At 40.0% G+C, this 17469-nt stretch overlaps 2 protein-coding genes across 3 annotated transcripts; both read left to right on the forward strand.

Moving 5' to 3' along the window:
• Positions 1 to 7344: 7344 nt before the first annotated feature.
• On the forward strand, positions 7345 to 14070 carry tmprss5 (transmembrane serine protease 5). The gene is made up of 13 exons (XM_020088235.2): positions 7345 to 7474; positions 8303 to 8441; positions 8817 to 8897; positions 9695 to 9808; positions 10206 to 10341; positions 10573 to 10686; positions 10793 to 10836; positions 11001 to 11163; positions 11313 to 11497; positions 12918 to 13016; positions 13108 to 13250; positions 13385 to 13537; positions 13875 to 14070. The coding sequence occupies exons 1-13, from the start codon at positions 7472 to 7474 to the stop codon at positions 13881 to 13883; spliced, it is 1383 nt and encodes a 460-aa protein (XP_019943794.1). The 5' UTR covers positions 7345 to 7471; the 3' UTR covers positions 13884 to 14070.
• Positions 14071 to 14164: 94 nt separating this feature from the next.
• Positions 14165 to 17369, forward strand: pih1d2 (PIH1 domain containing 2). 2 transcript variants are annotated; one of them, XM_020088238.2, is made up of 5 exons: positions 14165 to 14520; positions 16129 to 16255; positions 16362 to 16589; positions 16712 to 16986; positions 17121 to 17369. In XM_020088238.2, exons 1-5 carry the CDS (start codon positions 14347 to 14349, stop codon positions 17253 to 17255), a joined length of 939 nt encoding a protein of 312 aa, XP_019943797.2. In that variant the 5' UTR covers positions 14165 to 14346; the 3' UTR covers positions 17256 to 17369. The 2 variants fall into 2 exon arrangements, with proteins under 2 accessions (XP_019943797.2, XP_019943798.2); XM_020088239.2 differs by having other exon boundaries at positions 16129 to 16243.
• The last annotated feature ends 100 nt before the right edge of the window (positions 17370 to 17469 follow it).

Here is a 17469-nt window from a genome sequence, read left to right on the forward strand (position 1 = left end):
CTGGCATGCTAAGGAGATTTTTCAAACGAATTAAGCATCAGTGTTTCCACATGCAGAAGAGAAACTTCACAAATGTCCCCAGGGCTCTTGTATCCCTTGGGGAATCAGTGCTACACGTTATAGCTCCTCTCTCCACAGCCTCTGAGGCCTGAATTCAACCTCAACATTTCACTTTTACAGCTCTGCAGTAGCTCTGCCCATCATCTGGACAAAGCCAATGCCACTGATCCCTCTTAACGGTTTATTGGCTCCTGCCACAAACATTCACAATCTCAAGCTGTTTATAGAGTTTCTGTGTCATCTGGGCTTCTTGTAAACAGCTGGAGTCACTCCAGGCTCAGCGGTGACCCCTGATGGCACTCTGCCAGAGCCACAGCTGGCCTGTGTTTAATTCCAGATGTGAAAGGAGCTAAGAATCGGTATCTCAGGTCTGCCTCTGCTCCCTGCACAGCACAGTGAAAGTGAGACCTCTTAATTTCAAGTACTGCAGGCATTTACTGTACTTTTCATTTTTGATATTTCATTATTTTCTCCAGCCAATACCCTTTGGATTTAGCAGGTTATTGTGCTTCTTTTCTAACCGCTTCATTTGCCCATAAAGTATCGCTGAGTATGCTGTGAATGTTTAATTATGCTTTCTAGCTGTATGACTTCAACCCCCTCAGCTAAATTCCAGCCTGCAGTGTTTACAGTTTGTCTTTACAATAATTACGCACTCTTGTTTTCGAATGCTTCAAATTCAGCTCACACCGTCTCACCACAGGGATAATTTAAGATTCATTTCAGGTACAATATGTGACTATGCTCACATCTTCCCACTAAACTAAGTAAATGTCCAACAGTGTACATTGTAAATGTATGTTTGAATACTGTTAGACAACAAATCTTTAACTCTGCTGATGCCCAGAAGGAGATTCTGTAGAATCTCAGGTCACCCCACCAGCCTTGAACACTTTCGTATTTACACCAGCAGAACTTTGAACTGTGGTTTTCAGCCTCAGGGTTTAGGAAGCCCAAGGGTCAGGGATCATAGGGTGATAAACAGGAAAAACAAATCTGACTTTCTCATTCTGCTTTTCCTGTGAAATATTAAATAATTTGTGTCTCTAAAAATTCCCTAAATCAAAAACAGAAAAGAAAATCACTCTTTGCTTTAAGAGCCAACACTTTACAGAAGTGTTTAACTCTTGACAAGTGGATTTCAATTTAAAGTCATAAACATAAATGGCTGGAAATCATTGAAATAAGCAGTAGGTGGTGGGAGATGGTGGTTGCCAATGAGAGAACTTAGATACTTAGTAGATAACAGCATAGAAAAAAGTTTTAAAGCCACAAGAACTCAGAGATTCATAAATGAGAAGAGAGTTGGCAAATGGGGAAAAATAAAGTCCATCAAACTGCAATTTCAGGAGAGAAAACCGTGTTTGAATTACTTTTAAATTGTTTCTATAAAAGCAAGTATTAATTTCCTTGTGCTAAAATGTATTGTCAAATTAATTACCATAACAAATTATTCATTTGTAAATTCTAAATGATATAATCTCTTTTATTGTCCAATTACACCCCATGTATAATTAGATTTATTGCACAATTTATTATGATTGTTTGAAATAATTTAAGGGGGCATCATAATCTGAGAGTTGAATAGTCGAGCCACTGTTGTGTGTTGACCACTGAAGCTTATGGAGGATGAGTGCCTTGCTCAAGGACATTAAGAGTCGACAACGGAGATAATCAAACCAAATGGTTGGGAGCGATTTTCTTTGTACATTTAAGATATTATAAAAAATTAATATAGCTTTGAAGCTCACATGTGATGAACACCTCTGTAAACCCTCCACCTTCAGTCTAACCTCCGCCTTCAGTCCCACGCCACACTCACTAGAGGAGCAGATTGAGTGGGAGCCGGCGTTAATGTAATCTCCTCTGTTTAATTAGAGCGAGCGTGGTGGGCAGCTAAAGCAAACCACATTACCCACCATCTGGTGGGGAGCAGCTCTGCTCTTACCCACCGTCACTATCATTAGCCGCTACAAGACAAGACACAAACACATACATGACAGCTATTTATTCATCCTGCCACTTCCAATACAGACACAACTGCATACCATTTAGAGACTGTGACAAGGCCATTCTCGCGTTTAGGCCTGTCACAAATCCATTGTCCTGTAATTACAATATGCCGCACAACAAAACATCACATCAAAATAGTTGTCGAAAACTGCAAAAGACACACTGTCCAGCAGAATAGCTGTAGACTGTAACTGTAGATTTTTTTCTCAGATAATTCATCTCCACTTTTGTGTGTGACCCAACCTCCCACAAGAGAGTTCATTGAAAATACTGAAATCTTTATGAACAATAAATCACCCCATATTTTATATTTCAAACTTTTGGATGAACATGACACTTCTGTACATTTACACCAAAATTAATCCAGATTTCACTCTGACTGGGCCAAAACCTAAAATGACATAATCTCATATACCAGAAGAGGGCAGTATGCTACCACAGCTGATATGCAGATCAGACGGTATGAGCGTCTGGAGCTCAGAGGATTTACTGCTCCATGGAAGGCAGAGACCACTGGCAGCCAGCAGAGTTACACAATTATTAAATATCACGGAGAGAACCTGGCAGTATGTGTGTGTGTGATTGTGTGTGTGATTGTGTGTGTGATTGTGTGTGTGTGTAGATGGTGTAGATACAGATCAGTGGGCTCTGTGCTGAATCACAACCTGGAGCTCATAGAGGGTTTGTTTAACTTCTTGAGCACACAATTTGGTCACGACACTGAAAACACTAGACCAACAACCTCCTTCATGCCTTGAGAAAGTTAAAGGTCCAATCAGACAATACATTTTATAAAACAGTAAACAGAGTTTAAAATAATAATCTCAACCACAGTCTTGTTTTTTGGACTGTTTTTTTTTATTGCCCTCTCAGACGTATGCGGCACAGTTATTGATTCTGACCCTTTGACTGCTCCATTTGGGGTGAACCAACCAAGCAGTAGTCGAAGCTGTTTTCCGCACTGCTGGCTCGATAACAGATTCTCCTCACATGGAAAAACTCTGTTATCAACGTCTCATAAATTCTGTTTGGAAGTCGTAATGACACACATCAAACAGCAAAATTATTACCACCCGAAGCTGGACCGAAAAACGTTTTCATAAAACCAGTCGTATCTCCAAAGTGGAACAAATCCCAATCACTGTGCAACACAACAACCCCCCTCATGTGTGATAGTGGATCTTTGAGGATGGTTGGTTTGCTGGTGAACAGCTTACAAATGCAATCGCAAACAAACCTTTAAGCAACAGATGTTACAATATTAGATTTAAATATAGCACCTGTGAATTGTATTAAAAACAGCCTCCAGCTTTGTTTAAAAAAGATTCCCAACCAGGAGTTTGTTCAGAGATATTTATGTACTTACCAAATTAGATTAAAAAATTGTCTGCTTCTTACTATTACTACAGTCACAAACCCAAATAAGCAGCTACAACAGAATGACTGTACAGGAATAATGATTTTTTCTAAAAAATGTTGAGCTACTAGTATAATGAGTAGAAGTCGTATGAATTCAAACCATTGTAAAGAAAAGCTACCAAGCCAAACAATTATTTGATCACATCACAGTCTGTATTTAACAGTGTTGAATGGTTGGATATGTTGAATAATTATTAGGCTATTTGCTTTCTTGCAGAGATTTAGAAAAATACTGTCATGTATGTGTCAGGAGACAGTTTTAGCATAGCTCAGCATAAAGACTGGGAACAAGAGGAAATGGGTAGCCTGATACAGGCCTGGGAAATAAAACAAATTCAATAATCACTGCAATATAATTTTCATCAACAGCAATTTAACCAATGTCCGATATGTAGCTTTCTCATGTATTGCACAGCAGAGTGAGGAGGAATAAAACTTAAATGATCTTTGTAAAATATATTGGTTTGTCATTATCTGTCCTTAAAATTTAAAAAGTTTAAAACCACAACCAAAAATCAGTCTATACATTTTTTCAACTAATAAGACATTTTTTGGCATTCTCACGCAGCCCTTGCCTGCAATAACCAATGGTAAAATGATTTGCTAAATGTCTTGTAAAACTAAAACTTGATGCTTCTAAGCTAACTAGAACTTTTAGTTTAAAACCAGCTTAAAGGAACATATATGAAACATGACTGGTAGTGTACATAAAGGGGTCCTTGAACTCATCAGACCGTGCTGTGGAAGTACAGTACATGAGACAAAAATCCTCCACCTCTGCATTTGATTGTGTGTTTGCTCTTCCTACATCAATGGGCACTCTAAACTTTAATGGCCACCTCTGCACAGAGGTCACGGCCAACAGCATCAGTAACACAACTGATGACAACCTAAAACATCAATAAATCCATTTTAAATGCATTGGTGGGGTGGGACTCGAACAAAGAGCTGTGGAGACAAATGCTGGCCAAACGTTAAAAAGAAGCTTCCCTCTTTTATGTTGTTCAGAGTTTGGACAGAGGGGCACATGTACTAATGGCCCAGATAAAAGTGGAGCTGATCAAATCTCACCACAGCAAACAGGGAAAACGTTTCCCCCTCAGAGCAGAGAGAGACAGATACAGCTCCAAACTGAGCTGCAGCCAGCCTCTTCACAGTGGAGCCTCAGACTGTGCTACATGAAAAAAATGAATGAAAGTAGTTCGCACCAGGAAGTCTGGGACAACGCGACCCCCCGTTGCGCTTGCAAAGAGGGACTGACTCATGAATTAAAATTTCTCATAAAAACATGAATATAAGCCAATATGTGTCAGTTACTCATTGAATATATTTACTTTAGTGATATTGATAGTTTAGTGAGCTGGACAAATTTTGTGGTTGTTCCTCATAATATTAACTGATATGTTTGATAACCTACACACACAATCAATTTAACAAAAGTTAAACATATGTCGATATATTGCTTATGCATTGAGCAAGCTTGGTGAGGAACCTCTAACACACAGTTGTACTGTTCCAAAGATTTTTCTTCACTTATGACCTAAAGGAGGGCCGGTAACCAAAACGTTTGGGAACATTTCATATCTTCTTGCTCAGATTTATAAAATGTTTTTCTGTTATTCAAGTGTATGTCACTTTCTGTTCAGGAAGCTGTGTCACAGAACAGCTTATAACCATAACCTTCACTCTGGAGCAATAATCTGTTTTTAAACTTAAAAGACATAATAATGATATTTATTGTGATAGTCTTCTTGTCCATTTCGCCCAACGCTATCTTACACAACAGTCCAGCCATGAAGCCGACCTTCATGAAGAGAGGCGTCGACTCAAATATATGATCATTTCAGGGGAGGCAGTTTACAGTGGGATAATGCACTGTTGTACTTTTTGTTCACCCCACCTATATGTAGAAACTAAGAAGAAAATAAAGTATAATTTGACAGGTACTATTGATTATTTTCAGCATCAATTTATCTGATCATTACTTTATTTTATATATATATATATATATATATATATATATTCACAAAATACAGGACCATATAAAATAATGAAGAAATATATAAAAATGTTTAATACACCATAATTTCCAAAATATGTCAATTTTCAATTGCTTGTTTTGTCTGAATGACTGTTTGTACTGTAGATATATAAGTCTATAAGGGAAAGGACATCTTATTTCAAATCATCTTATTGGAGAAGTTGGAAACAGACATTAAGAAAGTTTGCCTGATAAATGACAAAGATAAAGCCATCAAAACTGTGATTGTTTTTCTTATGATCAACTAATTAATCAACTAATCATTTCAGCACAATTGCACAGAATGGCACACAGCTCTGAAAATACCTGAATCAAACACTCTTTAAAAAAGACTGAACATTAAAACCTTCATAAAAAGGTAGGATTTGCTGCAGGGTTGTTGTATTAATCTACATTACTTTTAGCTAAACTACAGTAATAAATAGCAGATGTTTGTAAAATTGTATGCATTTTCATTCAGAAGTGAGGATCCATATGACTTGTTTGTCTTTTTGTTAGTTGTTTAAATCATGAAGCACAAAAGAAAACAACATAAAATCCTGGTAAAACAGACTTAAAATACAATTTGATAATTCAGGACTATAAAAAAATGATGAATGGAAGATAAAACACTGATCGGGTAGAGGGAAATGTTGTTGAAGGAAAACGAATTTATTCATCTTCCTCAGATGATGTCTAACACAGTGAGTCCAGTTAATGGCAGCTCTGTAAATCACTGTTTAATCGGCTGTCGGAGAAGAATTTCACCAGAAGAGGGAGACATTACAGACCCTGTTAAATGATAGTGGCTCTGTCCTCCGTGCTCCTCTGTTTACCTCTGCTGCAGTAAATTATCAAACATTATTAACCTCACAACCCTGGTGATATGAATCTCAGGTGTTGATCCATCACACACGATTTACACCAGTGCTGCAATGCTCATTACTCTGTGTTTGATTTCCAAATAATTCCATGGCACCTGTTAGATGAGCCAAATAGATCTGGGCCATTTCTCTGATTCAGCCTTGAGAGTGAGACACGGAGGAATTTTCTTGCTGGCAGTTGTTCCCTTCACCTGGACTCTTGCTAATCCAACAGCATGCATGTGGGAAAAGCATCAACGACCTTTGTATCAAATGTTCCTGTTGCTTCCAGGATCTAATTAGTTATATCTTTTCTCAATAAAAAATTAATCTCTCTTTCAGGAAATTAAGTGAAGACAGGTTCTGATCTTTTACTGAGCTACTTTCTCACCATGTTCAAATCGCACGTCATCCTCAGCTTAGTTGTTAATTATTTTTTACTATTTTTAGATGATTTCATTTTGAAGCCACCTGCTCTACTGAGCTTGTAAAAGAAGCGACAGAGAAACTAGACTGTCAAATAACAGTGGGAGTGTGAGGCGGTTAAAAGAGTGAAGAGAGGAGAAAGTCATCTGTGAGCCGGCGGACAGAACAGACTTAATTTTGGTCTTGAGTGTTGAGAGACAACAGCTTTGGATTCCAGATGATGGGGATTGACGTGATGTGAGACTTTTCAACAATCTGCAATAACGACCTTTTCTCAGAACCTACAAACTGTCTCAGGTAATAACACGTCTCAGGTGAAAATGGACAATCTTTTGGCAGAGGTAAAAAGTGTTACCTAGCAACCCTCCTTGTGTCCTATCAATAGTCAGCTTGGAGGTATCTCTGGAGATTCACCCCCCCCCCCCCCCCGACAAAGACCCAGTTCAGCTTCCAAAGGCCCCATAACCCCCCTGGACAAACAACAGCCTCATTCTCTGCACCACTGCTGACCTCATTGTCTCTTTGTGAAGGGAAAATCCAGAGTTGCATTCTGTTAAATGGCAAATGGTGCGTCCACTGCGAGCGGGACAGACCTCTCTACCTCCGGCGCAGGCCTACAGATGAGCACGGACACCCCTGCCTTTTCCTTAGGACTGTATGCGAGGAAAAAATGGTAAGAAAAGGGACAAAATATTCACTACACCTTGCTCCATCTGTCTAATGGAAGCCATACTGACAACAACACCTTTCTCACATTGTTAGCTTCACTTGCACACTCCCAATTTGTGCCAACAGCTGCTGTTTACACATGTAGTACTCACTCCAGACTTGCATCACACTTGTATCCGTTAACCTTCCTTATGTTTTATTATTTTTTACCATTCATGTGCATCTTATGACCTGTACTATGCACCTGCAGGGAATCTCTTAACTGCTCCTGCGCCACATACAGCACATACTAATTCCAGAAGCCAAAATTACATGTCTCACTACACTCAAGTACTGCAGCAATAGAAAGAGAGCAGATGCTATGGAATTTATTTTGATTTTGTACTGTAATTCTATAATACCAAGTCCACTGTCACATCTATAGTATGGAGCACTTCATTTTAATTACTGGAATACTTTCAATATGTTCATGGAAACAGATGCTCCAGAGTGAGTCAAACAAAATACACATACACTCCAGCACTATAAAACTTCTGAAGACAACAGGACATGTGTTTTAACCTGATTTGAAGACAAACATGAATGTCAATGCTTCATCTTCACACACCTGTACAAAGCTATAGCTCCATCCATCTGGACTGGTCAGTGGCAGCTAATATCCAGGATTACAGAACTCCTAATTAAACCTGATAGAGCCTGACAGGTGCAAAGTTGCTGAGGAACAGATGGTCTCTAGGTCGTATTTGTCGCAAGAAGAAAACTTGCCAAAACCTTTATCAAACAGGGGACAAGCTCTAAATGAGGTATGACGTGCCTGCTGTAATTCTTATAGAGTCTTGATGGAGACACATTATCAGTGATCGAGAACCCGACTGCTGTCAGTCATCCTTTTCACTCGGAGAAAACCGCAGGAGCTGCAGGGACCAAAAGAGTGCAGGGCTGGTTAAAAGGGATTCATTCTACGACTCACGGTAAGATCCGGCAGTGCATCACATAATGTGCATCAAACCTCAAACTGCAGCAGCAATCCTGCTTCATTAGAGCGAGAAAAAACAACACATCAGAGCTGTCAAAGCACCTAAATGTGAAGAATAAGCATGAATAAGTAAACCAAACTGAATCTGCATTGTAGTGAGAGGAAGTCTGGTAGAGATTTTAAAAAATAATAATTAAAAAATCACTGCGTAGATTTACATTTCAACACTTCAGTATTGTGCATGTACAGAACATGGTTTATTAATTTTCATCTCTCAGTGCAATCTGTGTAACAGCTGACATTTAATCATTCCTCTCAGCTCATATCTGGGATCAAAGGTGTTTAACTCCGGTCTTTACTGTCGCTTCAGCTCACAGGCTGGTGAGGCTGCTGGCAGCGGTGTGTGCAGTTGGGCTCCTGGGAGGTTTAGCTGTAGGTGTCTGGTTTCTAGGTGAGTCACTCTCTTCTGAGAGAGAATCGTTAAACGAACTTATCAGTAACTGGGCATTAATGTGGAAAAACGTCCAATTACAGCGACTCAAGTTCCACTTCAACAAGAGCTTGACTGATACTGGATTCCTTCGACGATGATTTGAAATAATTATCTTCATTACTGATTAATCTGCCAATTATTCCCTCAGCTGATTAATCATTTCTTTGGTCTATAGAACATAGTAAAAAAACTGAAAACAGACCAAAATTCAACATATCTGAATGTAAGACAATAAAAAGCATCTTCTTCTACTATTTGAGACATTAGAACCATCAAATGTTAATTACTCATTTAAGAAACATCTGATGACTGTGCTCAATATCTGGCCACATTTTAATTTTTAACCTCATGGCAGCCAAAATATAAATGATTCCAATCATACTGTTGGCAATTCTGTACTAAGGGTTAGTATTCTGATTTTCTTATTTGTAAAAACCTTGACTTCTGCAATATTGGCTGATATATTGATCTGAATGAATTTTTTTAATGTTAAAATGATGAATTATTCCCGTTTTTACCACAGCAAACTTGTGTATGGACCATGTCCTTGGAATCATTCATGAGCAATCCTTTGTTTTACATATTAAAGTAAAGAAACTTGACTTCTCTGTGTACTAATACTGATCAAATGTAAATGTTCAACTGCCCTTGATTCAACTTTTCCTGGATATAAACTACTAAACTTAAGAAACAATGAAAAGGTTTCTGCTGCACATTAAACAACTGCCATACCATATTTACTTTATTGCATATAGTCAAACTCCTGCTGAGGCCTTCCTCCTCCCAAAGTGCAGTGGGACTCGGGGACACAAAGGAGACGCCTTTCTGCAACGTTACAGAGGACATTTCCATCTCCGACCCCAGGAAAGGTCTGTGTTTCTCCCTCTGTTTGGTGTTTGTTGGTGTCAGGCATATAATTTATTGTTTTATGAATAAACAAACAGCGCAGGCTTGTGTGGTTGCTGAGCTTATTGTTATGCGAGTCATCGTGGTGGATCATGGTTCACCTCTGAAGTGATTTTTAGTTGAACAGTAACAATATTAACATTCATTAGCTGCTTCTTGTTGCCTTTTGTTCACTCTTGAGAGATGCCCATTGACTGACACTAAAACATCACACATAATGATGTGTTTGTATTGACTACATTAGCATAGATGGTCATGTTTTTCTCTTAATCATTTCCCACTCATAGAAGCGGTTCGTTATTATCATTACTGTTGACTGAGAGCTTGTCTCTGGAGGGATTTTCAATCAATCAGGTTCAGTGTTTTACAGAATCAGCCCAGAGAACTCCCTCCTGGAGATCCAGCTGGGGAAGCTGCCCACCTGGCTGCCTGTGTGTTACGAGAGGTGGAACTCTTCGCTGGGAACGCTGGTCTGCAGACAACTGGGTTATCTGAGGTTTGCTCTCCTGACAGGATCACACACCACCTCAGCCCTCTGCACCAACTGAGACCTGGGCGCCTACTCACTTGCTATCTTATAGTTTAATATCAGCTTGCTTTGTCAAGGCTGAAAGCTCTGCTTATTTATGGTCTGCTCATACCTCATTTGCAATCTTGCTTCACATCTTGTGAGTCTGAATTATCTTAATATTCACTCCCACTCATTGTGCATATGTTCTGTTACCAGACTGACCAAGCATAAAGGAGTGAATCTAACAGATATCGGGCCAAACTATACGGATGGCTTTATACAAATTACCTCGGAGCACAAGAGCAGCCTGGAGAATATGTGGCAATTCAGGTAAAGCAATTTGTCTGAGTACATCTCCTCATAACGATGGAGAGAAAACTGTGGCTACTAACACATTAATTATGCATCATTAGTTACCCAATTTATTTTCATTTAGGGGGAGCTGTGTCACAGGGAAGGTTATCGCTTTGCAATGTTTTGGTGAGCAAATTAAACTTAACTTTTTGTTTGACTTTGCAGATAACACAAAGCCCTCTAGGTCTTACAAGTCTTATATCAGTGGCAGAGAAAGTGATTGATGCCACTTGCTGCAGCACTTTCTCACCAATCTCACTTGGCTTTTTGATAAATGGATCTCTGTTTAGAGTGCGGGACAAGAGCAAAGTTGCCCAGGATAATTGGGGGAGTCGAGGCAACGCTGGGCAGGTGGCCGTGGCAGGTCAGCCTCTACAACAGCAACCGTCACACCTGTGGAGGCTCCATCATCACCAGTCAATGGGTAGTCACAGCTGCCCATTGTGTGCACAAGTAAGACTTCAGGCTGTATGAGCATTAAAGGTCATAGGTGCAGCATCTGTGAGCGGGAACAATCTGCCATTAACATCTGCATCCCACTGGACGCATGACAATTCTTTCTTATCGGTATCTGTCTCCGCTTCTCTGTTGTCAAATTTTAGCTACAGGCTGCCTCAGGTTTCCAGCTGGGTGGTCTATGCCGGCATTGTCACGCGCAGCTCGGCTAAAATGGCTCAGCACACAGGATACGCTGTGGAGAAGATCATCTACAACAAGAACTACAACCACAGGAGCCACGACAGTGACATAGCCCTGCTAAAATTGCGGACGCCACTGAATTTCTCAGGTCAGTGTGAGAACCTCCTCACAAGCTTTGCACACAACAAAGGACTTGAGATTACAGCACTGCAAAACTGACATGAGTACAAAAACAATCTTAATACTATGGTCTGTTTACAATTTTACTGAAATATGCTTTTATAAAACGTTTATAGTGACTGTTTTCACTATAATGCACTCAGTAAAGCACATGCTGTATATAAATCCAACAAGGCCCAACAAATGGACAAGCTGCACCAATTTGCACACATTCATAAATATCAGTGTAACAGATTATTTTCCCATCAAGAACCATTAATTATTATTCCCGGTGAAATAAGTGAAAATGTCAAAAAAGACACTATCATCTGAGTCTGCACCAAAATTGAATGGTTTCTTTCTAAACCCATATCACATCCTTCCATCAAGTTTTGAGATAATCCGGCGACCAGTAGTATTTGTGTAACCCGGGAAACTAACAAACACAGGTAACAACATAATGTCCTTGGCGGAGGTAATTACTAATCATTGCCACAGGCATAGGGTTTATTATCCACTGTTACCTTAATGACACAATTGTATAAATTATGAATCAAAAGGATAAAGGATTTCACATCACAAATCCCTCTCTGCAACTACACCATTGAATTAAACTGATTCTTTACACAAGTTCAAATGTAGGCATACAGTGTGAACAAAGTTTAAAGATTCCCTGCAGACATGTTTAATTAACTATCCTGCTCAAGTGATAATTTTGGTCTAATAAGTTTTTTCCAAGTCAAATTATCTTGTAAAAAACATCATCTTAATATTACATCTATTTCTCCCTCATAGTAAAATCCAGTATCTTGAAATGTGCAAATAATTTTAATTTCCAAAACTGAACTACTGGATGATGTCTCGTGTTTAAAGTCTCTGAGTGTATGCATAGCGAAGGTTTCCTGTTTCCACATCACACAACTGATAGTTACACACTGGACCACGATCAGCTTCCACGTCATGAATCATTCTTGTTTGTACACGTCTTAAACTGAGATTTCCGGTGAACTTTGAGAAACATTCCCCTCTCAGCGGATGAATGTGAAAAACAGTGTTCGAGTGTCAAACTCTGCACATAAATCATTCTGCACAGTGAAGCTCAAATTTCCAGGGGACGCAGACATAAGCAAACACATTTCTGAGTGAAGGGGGACTTAAGGGCCCTACTTAAAGCTGACTTGTGAACCTGACGGTATTCAGAGAAGAAGGTAAACTTGAGGGCGAACGCAAGACGAATACACAACAGGACAAAAACGTAGCATGTGCATGTCTCAGAAACAGCCTGGAACAAAGGCCTCGGAGAAAGAATGTCAATAGAAAAACAAGTTATTCCAAATTGTTGCGTTACAATCTGTTGGAAGATTTAAATATAAAAAGGCTAAACATATTAATTTCCCCCTTTTAACTAGATACAATCAGGCCAGTCTGCTTGCCTCAGTACGACTATGATCTTCCAGGAGGGACACAGTGCTGGATTTCTGGATGGGGATACACACAACCTGACAGTGGTAAGATGCTGCTGCGGCGCTCCAAATCAAATTTACAACTGCACGGCTAACTGTATTGACAGAGGAGCCTTAAATATCTTTTCTCTCTCAGTTCACTCACCTGACACCCTAAAAGAGGCACCAGTTCCCATAATTAGCACAAAGAAGTGTAACAGCTCCTGCATGTACAATGGAGTGATCACGTCACGGATGCTTTGTGCCGGATACACAGAGGGAAAAGTGGATGCATGTCAGGTCAGATGTATGTTTTGAACACGACCCTGCAGAGTTGAAGATTCATCCTCTTTTCTGATTGGCTGACAATGGAATGGTCAACATATTGAAAACTAGTTCCGTCTATAATGAACAGTGTGTGTTTACCTAACTAGGGAGACAGTGGGGGTCCCCTGGTTTGCCAGGATGAAAATATGTGGAGGCTGGTAGGGGTCGTCAGCTGGGGGACAGGATGTGCAGAGCCCAACCATCCAGGAGTTTACACCAAAGTAACTGAATTCTTGGAATGGATCTACAACATGATTGAGGTAAAGAGAATTTTGGGAATTTCTGTCGTAGAAATCAATCATAATCCAATAACCAATCTAATTTTGATGCTACATTTTGCTGATACCTTTGTTTCATTACTTTAAACCCCTTTGGAATACAGCGTTTATCTTCAAATCCCTCTTTTTACACAAGACATTATTTCTTACACCACTGCAGAAACACCACAGAGCTCTAGAATTTCACACACAGACATAAACGTGATTCTTCTACCATTGGCAGTTGAGATTGAATGTTCTTCACAATGGAATATAATTACTGTTTATTTTATTTATTTGTTTAACACTGACTGCCAATAATGACTGTTTGTCTTTGCAGAATTACTGAGGAGGGCTCCTGATGCACGAAGGATGCTGCTGATGTTACTGTTCGCCACGCTGGGAAAATGACAGTTCACATTTATACTTTAAGTGTCTGTGACATGATGTACACATAGAGACAGAGTGGACAAATCCACATGCATTTTTACGTTGTATGTTTCATGTAATGAATATAAATTAAGCCTCTTACTCAACTGTGTCGTGTCATTGATATTTTTGAACTACAGTTCTCCTTTGGACCGCTAGGTGACATCCGCAGAACACTTCCTGTATACACCATCTCGTCTCCATAGCAACCAACAACATTACCCAAGTAGTAGCTAGCTCGTTACACGCGTGCTAATGCTCTATAATATCTAATATCTAGACACTTATATTTATATATATATTTGCGTTAACTAAGCTAGCAAGCGGCTACTTAGCGTTAGTGTGTGCTGCCTCCACAGTGTTTGGAGATTTTACCTTTAAACATGTCCGGCCCAGAGGATGTTCTGCAGCAGGTCTCCCAGCTGTGGTCCATGATGGACGATCTTTCCCTGAGTGACCCCGCAGCTTACCGCAGGTTCATCCACACCCAGCTGGAGGAGGGAGCCGGGTTCACTTCACCGCCGGAGCTCGACTCGTGCCTGTGCGCTGAAGTACTGGTGAGCGGTTCTGTCAGGGAGCAGCTCGACATCTTTAAACTCGTCAGGTTTACTTGACAGAAGTTCAGAAGTTCGTGTGAAGCATGTCTTCCTGACACGTGACGTCAGAGCGGGAGCACTAAGTGTGTCCCGTTAATGAGGGCCCGGTGTGCACAGGTGTTACACTCAAACCCGGACCCACAGGTTCTGTGACCTCATGAGAAAGTTCCGGTATTTTTCAAATAACACATTTTAAACGTTTATTTTACTTTATATTTTCATATCATCATCATACTTATATTATATTTCATTTTGAAAGTGCAGTACTATTAGTGAGGATGCTTTTAAAAATACCTTTTTTTCTTCATTTTATTTTATTGTGTTCATTATACACAAACTGCAGTTAACAGAAAACCAAACCTACTTCTTAACAAAGCATCTTAGAGAACAATCAATCAATATAATTTTATCTGTATAGCCCATATTCACAATTCATAATTTGTCTCATAGGGCTTAAGAAGGTGCAAAACCCCTATCAACAGGAAATAAAACCATAGAAACCTCAGAGACACGTTAGGATCCTTCTCCCAGGAGGGACAGAAGTGCAATAGATGCAGCGTGTAACTCAACACATCATCAAAATAACAGTATTTACAACAGTGATTTGAAGAAACAGTCTGTGTAATTGTGTCAATGTTAAAAGTACTTATATATAAAAAAATGTCTGATAGAGATGAAGGGATATGTTGAGACACAACAACCCAACGATCCACAATCCATCATCATGATGCACCATCATGATCCACGATCAGCTGCCACAACGATCTTGTCTCAGTTCCTCTGTGGATTTCTTGTCTGACTCAGTGTCTTCTGCCTCTTCGTATAATCCCAGACTCCATGATGTTGAGAGCAGCATAATAATCCCTAATGAAACTTGATTAAAGATGATGACTGTTTTATTACGAGGATGACACATTTGCACCGAGTAAAATGAGGCATAAAGTCAATTATTATTAATATTATGGATCCAGAGGGAGGGTCCGTGGATATGCTTGCCACTTGGACACAAGTCATGGGCCAATCACCCCCTGCTGAGGGGTCATCAAAGACCCTAAACACCTTATGTCCCCCAATTCATCCCTGAAAATGTACCAATTGCTATATAGGCACCAGAATGTTTTTTAATTGTGTAATTCAGTGAGGGTGTTCAAAGTGACAATGGTCAATCAAGTATCTTTGTTTCTATGTACTAGGTTGGCATCTAAACACTCTTATTGATCTACAGTTGATTAATCTATATATTATTTGGTCTATAAAAGGTCAGTAAAAAGGGAAAAGGGTGAAGCATCCTGTGCTCTCAAAGCGCATATTCACTCATCATCAGTGGCAAATAAACCATAGGCTCAACCCTGTTTTTACTTGAACATTTGAGTAAAATGATGGATTATTAAAGTTGTTTGCATTTAATTTTTCATCTGTAAACTTAATTATTCCTTCCAGCATAACTGCCAACCCTTTAGATACAGAACATTTGACTTTTCCCACACATGGTGAAGCTGTCATACCTGTATCCTTTTGTAGGTTAGAGATCAGGTTATTTTACAGACAGCAAATCTTTGTCCTCCACAGGAGCCGAACAAAGGGTTGTTGTATCTCAACATATGCAGCTGGAAACGAGTGCCAGCGCGTCAGGATCCCAGCAAGCCGTTACCTATATGTGCTGGAAAACTGGAAACAGACACAGGTGAAAGTCCAGGTGAAAGACACAGCTGTGCTGCAACACAAGCTAAAGATTGGATGTGTTTCATGATATAAACAAGAAAACTACTCTTGCTGATGAATTGGATGTTTTCTCTCCTCAGGCTTGTACACTGTATTGGATGTGGCTTTAAACCCTGCAGTGCTAGAAAACAATAAGAAAGACAAAACAGCATTGTATACACTTTCCCTGAGTTTTGCCCAGCAGCAGCATGGGTTGAGGTTATCTCAGCAGTACACTGTCATCACATGTAGCCCAAAGAGTAGTCCAGAGGACCTGCACCGCCGCCTTGGGTTTCAGCAGTGGCCCAACAGCAGACAACCTGACACAGGTAGAGCAATAACTTTCACACCCTCATTCATGTTCTAACTGTTTTCCTTTACTGCTGCAGGTGCATCATCTTTTACCTCGTTGCACTGTTTCTAAAAATCCTTAGCACTCTTGTTTTTACAGCCAGTCAAACCCCAGCCGCCCTCCTGCAGCAGATCGCCTCTCTACGTTCAGGGCAACAAGATGACGAGCCGGCTGCCCGAATTATCTGTACACCCGCGGAGAACAAAAAGAAGGATCTTATCCAGGTCATCTCCAGCACTTTTGAGCAGACTCAGAAGCCAATGCACCAACTTCAGGTGAAAACTGATACAGCAGGAGTGCCTCACAGCGTGGAGCTGACAGTAGAGCTGCCAAAAGTTCACTCCGTGTCAGAGTGCCAGCTGAGAATTTACAAGGTTAGCGGTAACACACTCCCCTGTACAAAGTTATAATGAATCCTGTGTGTGTCAGAGCATAGTTGGAACTCATTAAAAATACATAACTGGCTTGTTCTTGCTGTTGTGAAGTGCTGATTATTTTTCTTCTGCAGGATGACGTCCTATTGGAAGTGGAGGATGTTTGCTATCTGCTTCTGGACTTTCCAATAACTGTGAATGAAGACACTGCATCTGCAGTCTTTAACAAGAAGAAACGACAGCTTGTATTGAAGGTGGATGTTCTGTGACCGTTTGTTTTGATTGAGAGAGAAGCGTAGAACAAGCGCTCAGTCGTGCTTGGAATCGGCTGAGGAAACTGACACTGAACTGACCTCAAAATAAATTGCCAAAAAGAAATGAAATTTCTTCTCTGCAAATCGAAATCCTTGGCAACATGTTTACGTTTGACAAACAAGCGCTAACAAACAAACAACAGCTGCTCTGTAAACTGGTTCTCACGTA

Source organism: Paralichthys olivaceus, chromosome 11 (assembly GCF_024713975.1).
Source record: "Paralichthys olivaceus isolate ysfri-2021 chromosome 11, ASM2471397v2, whole genome shotgun sequence".
Classification (NCBI taxonomy): domain Eukaryota; kingdom Metazoa; phylum Chordata; class Actinopteri; order Pleuronectiformes; family Paralichthyidae; genus Paralichthys; species Paralichthys olivaceus.

Coding starts and splice junctions, on each gene's coding strand:
- tmprss5 (XM_020088235.2), top strand. Junction 8,442..8,816: donor GATTCATTCTACGACTCACG/GTAAGATCCGGC, acceptor CTGTCGCTTCAG/CTCACAGGCTGGTGAGGCTG. Junction 13,017..13,107: donor ATACACACAACCTGACAGTG/GTAAGATGCTGC, acceptor TTTCTCTCTCAG/TTCACTCACCTGACACCCTA.
- pih1d2 (XM_020088238.2), top strand. CDS start 14,347: ATGTCCGGCCCAGAGGATGTTCTGCAGCAGGTCTCCCAGCTGTGGTCC. Junction 16,590..16,711: donor CAGCAGACAACCTGACACAG/GTAGAGCAATAA, acceptor TTGTTTTTACAG/CCAGTCAAACCCCAGCCGCC. Junction 16,987..17,120: donor GCCAGCTGAGAATTTACAAG/GTTAGCGGTAAC, acceptor TTTCTTCTGCAG/GATGACGTCCTATTGGAAGT.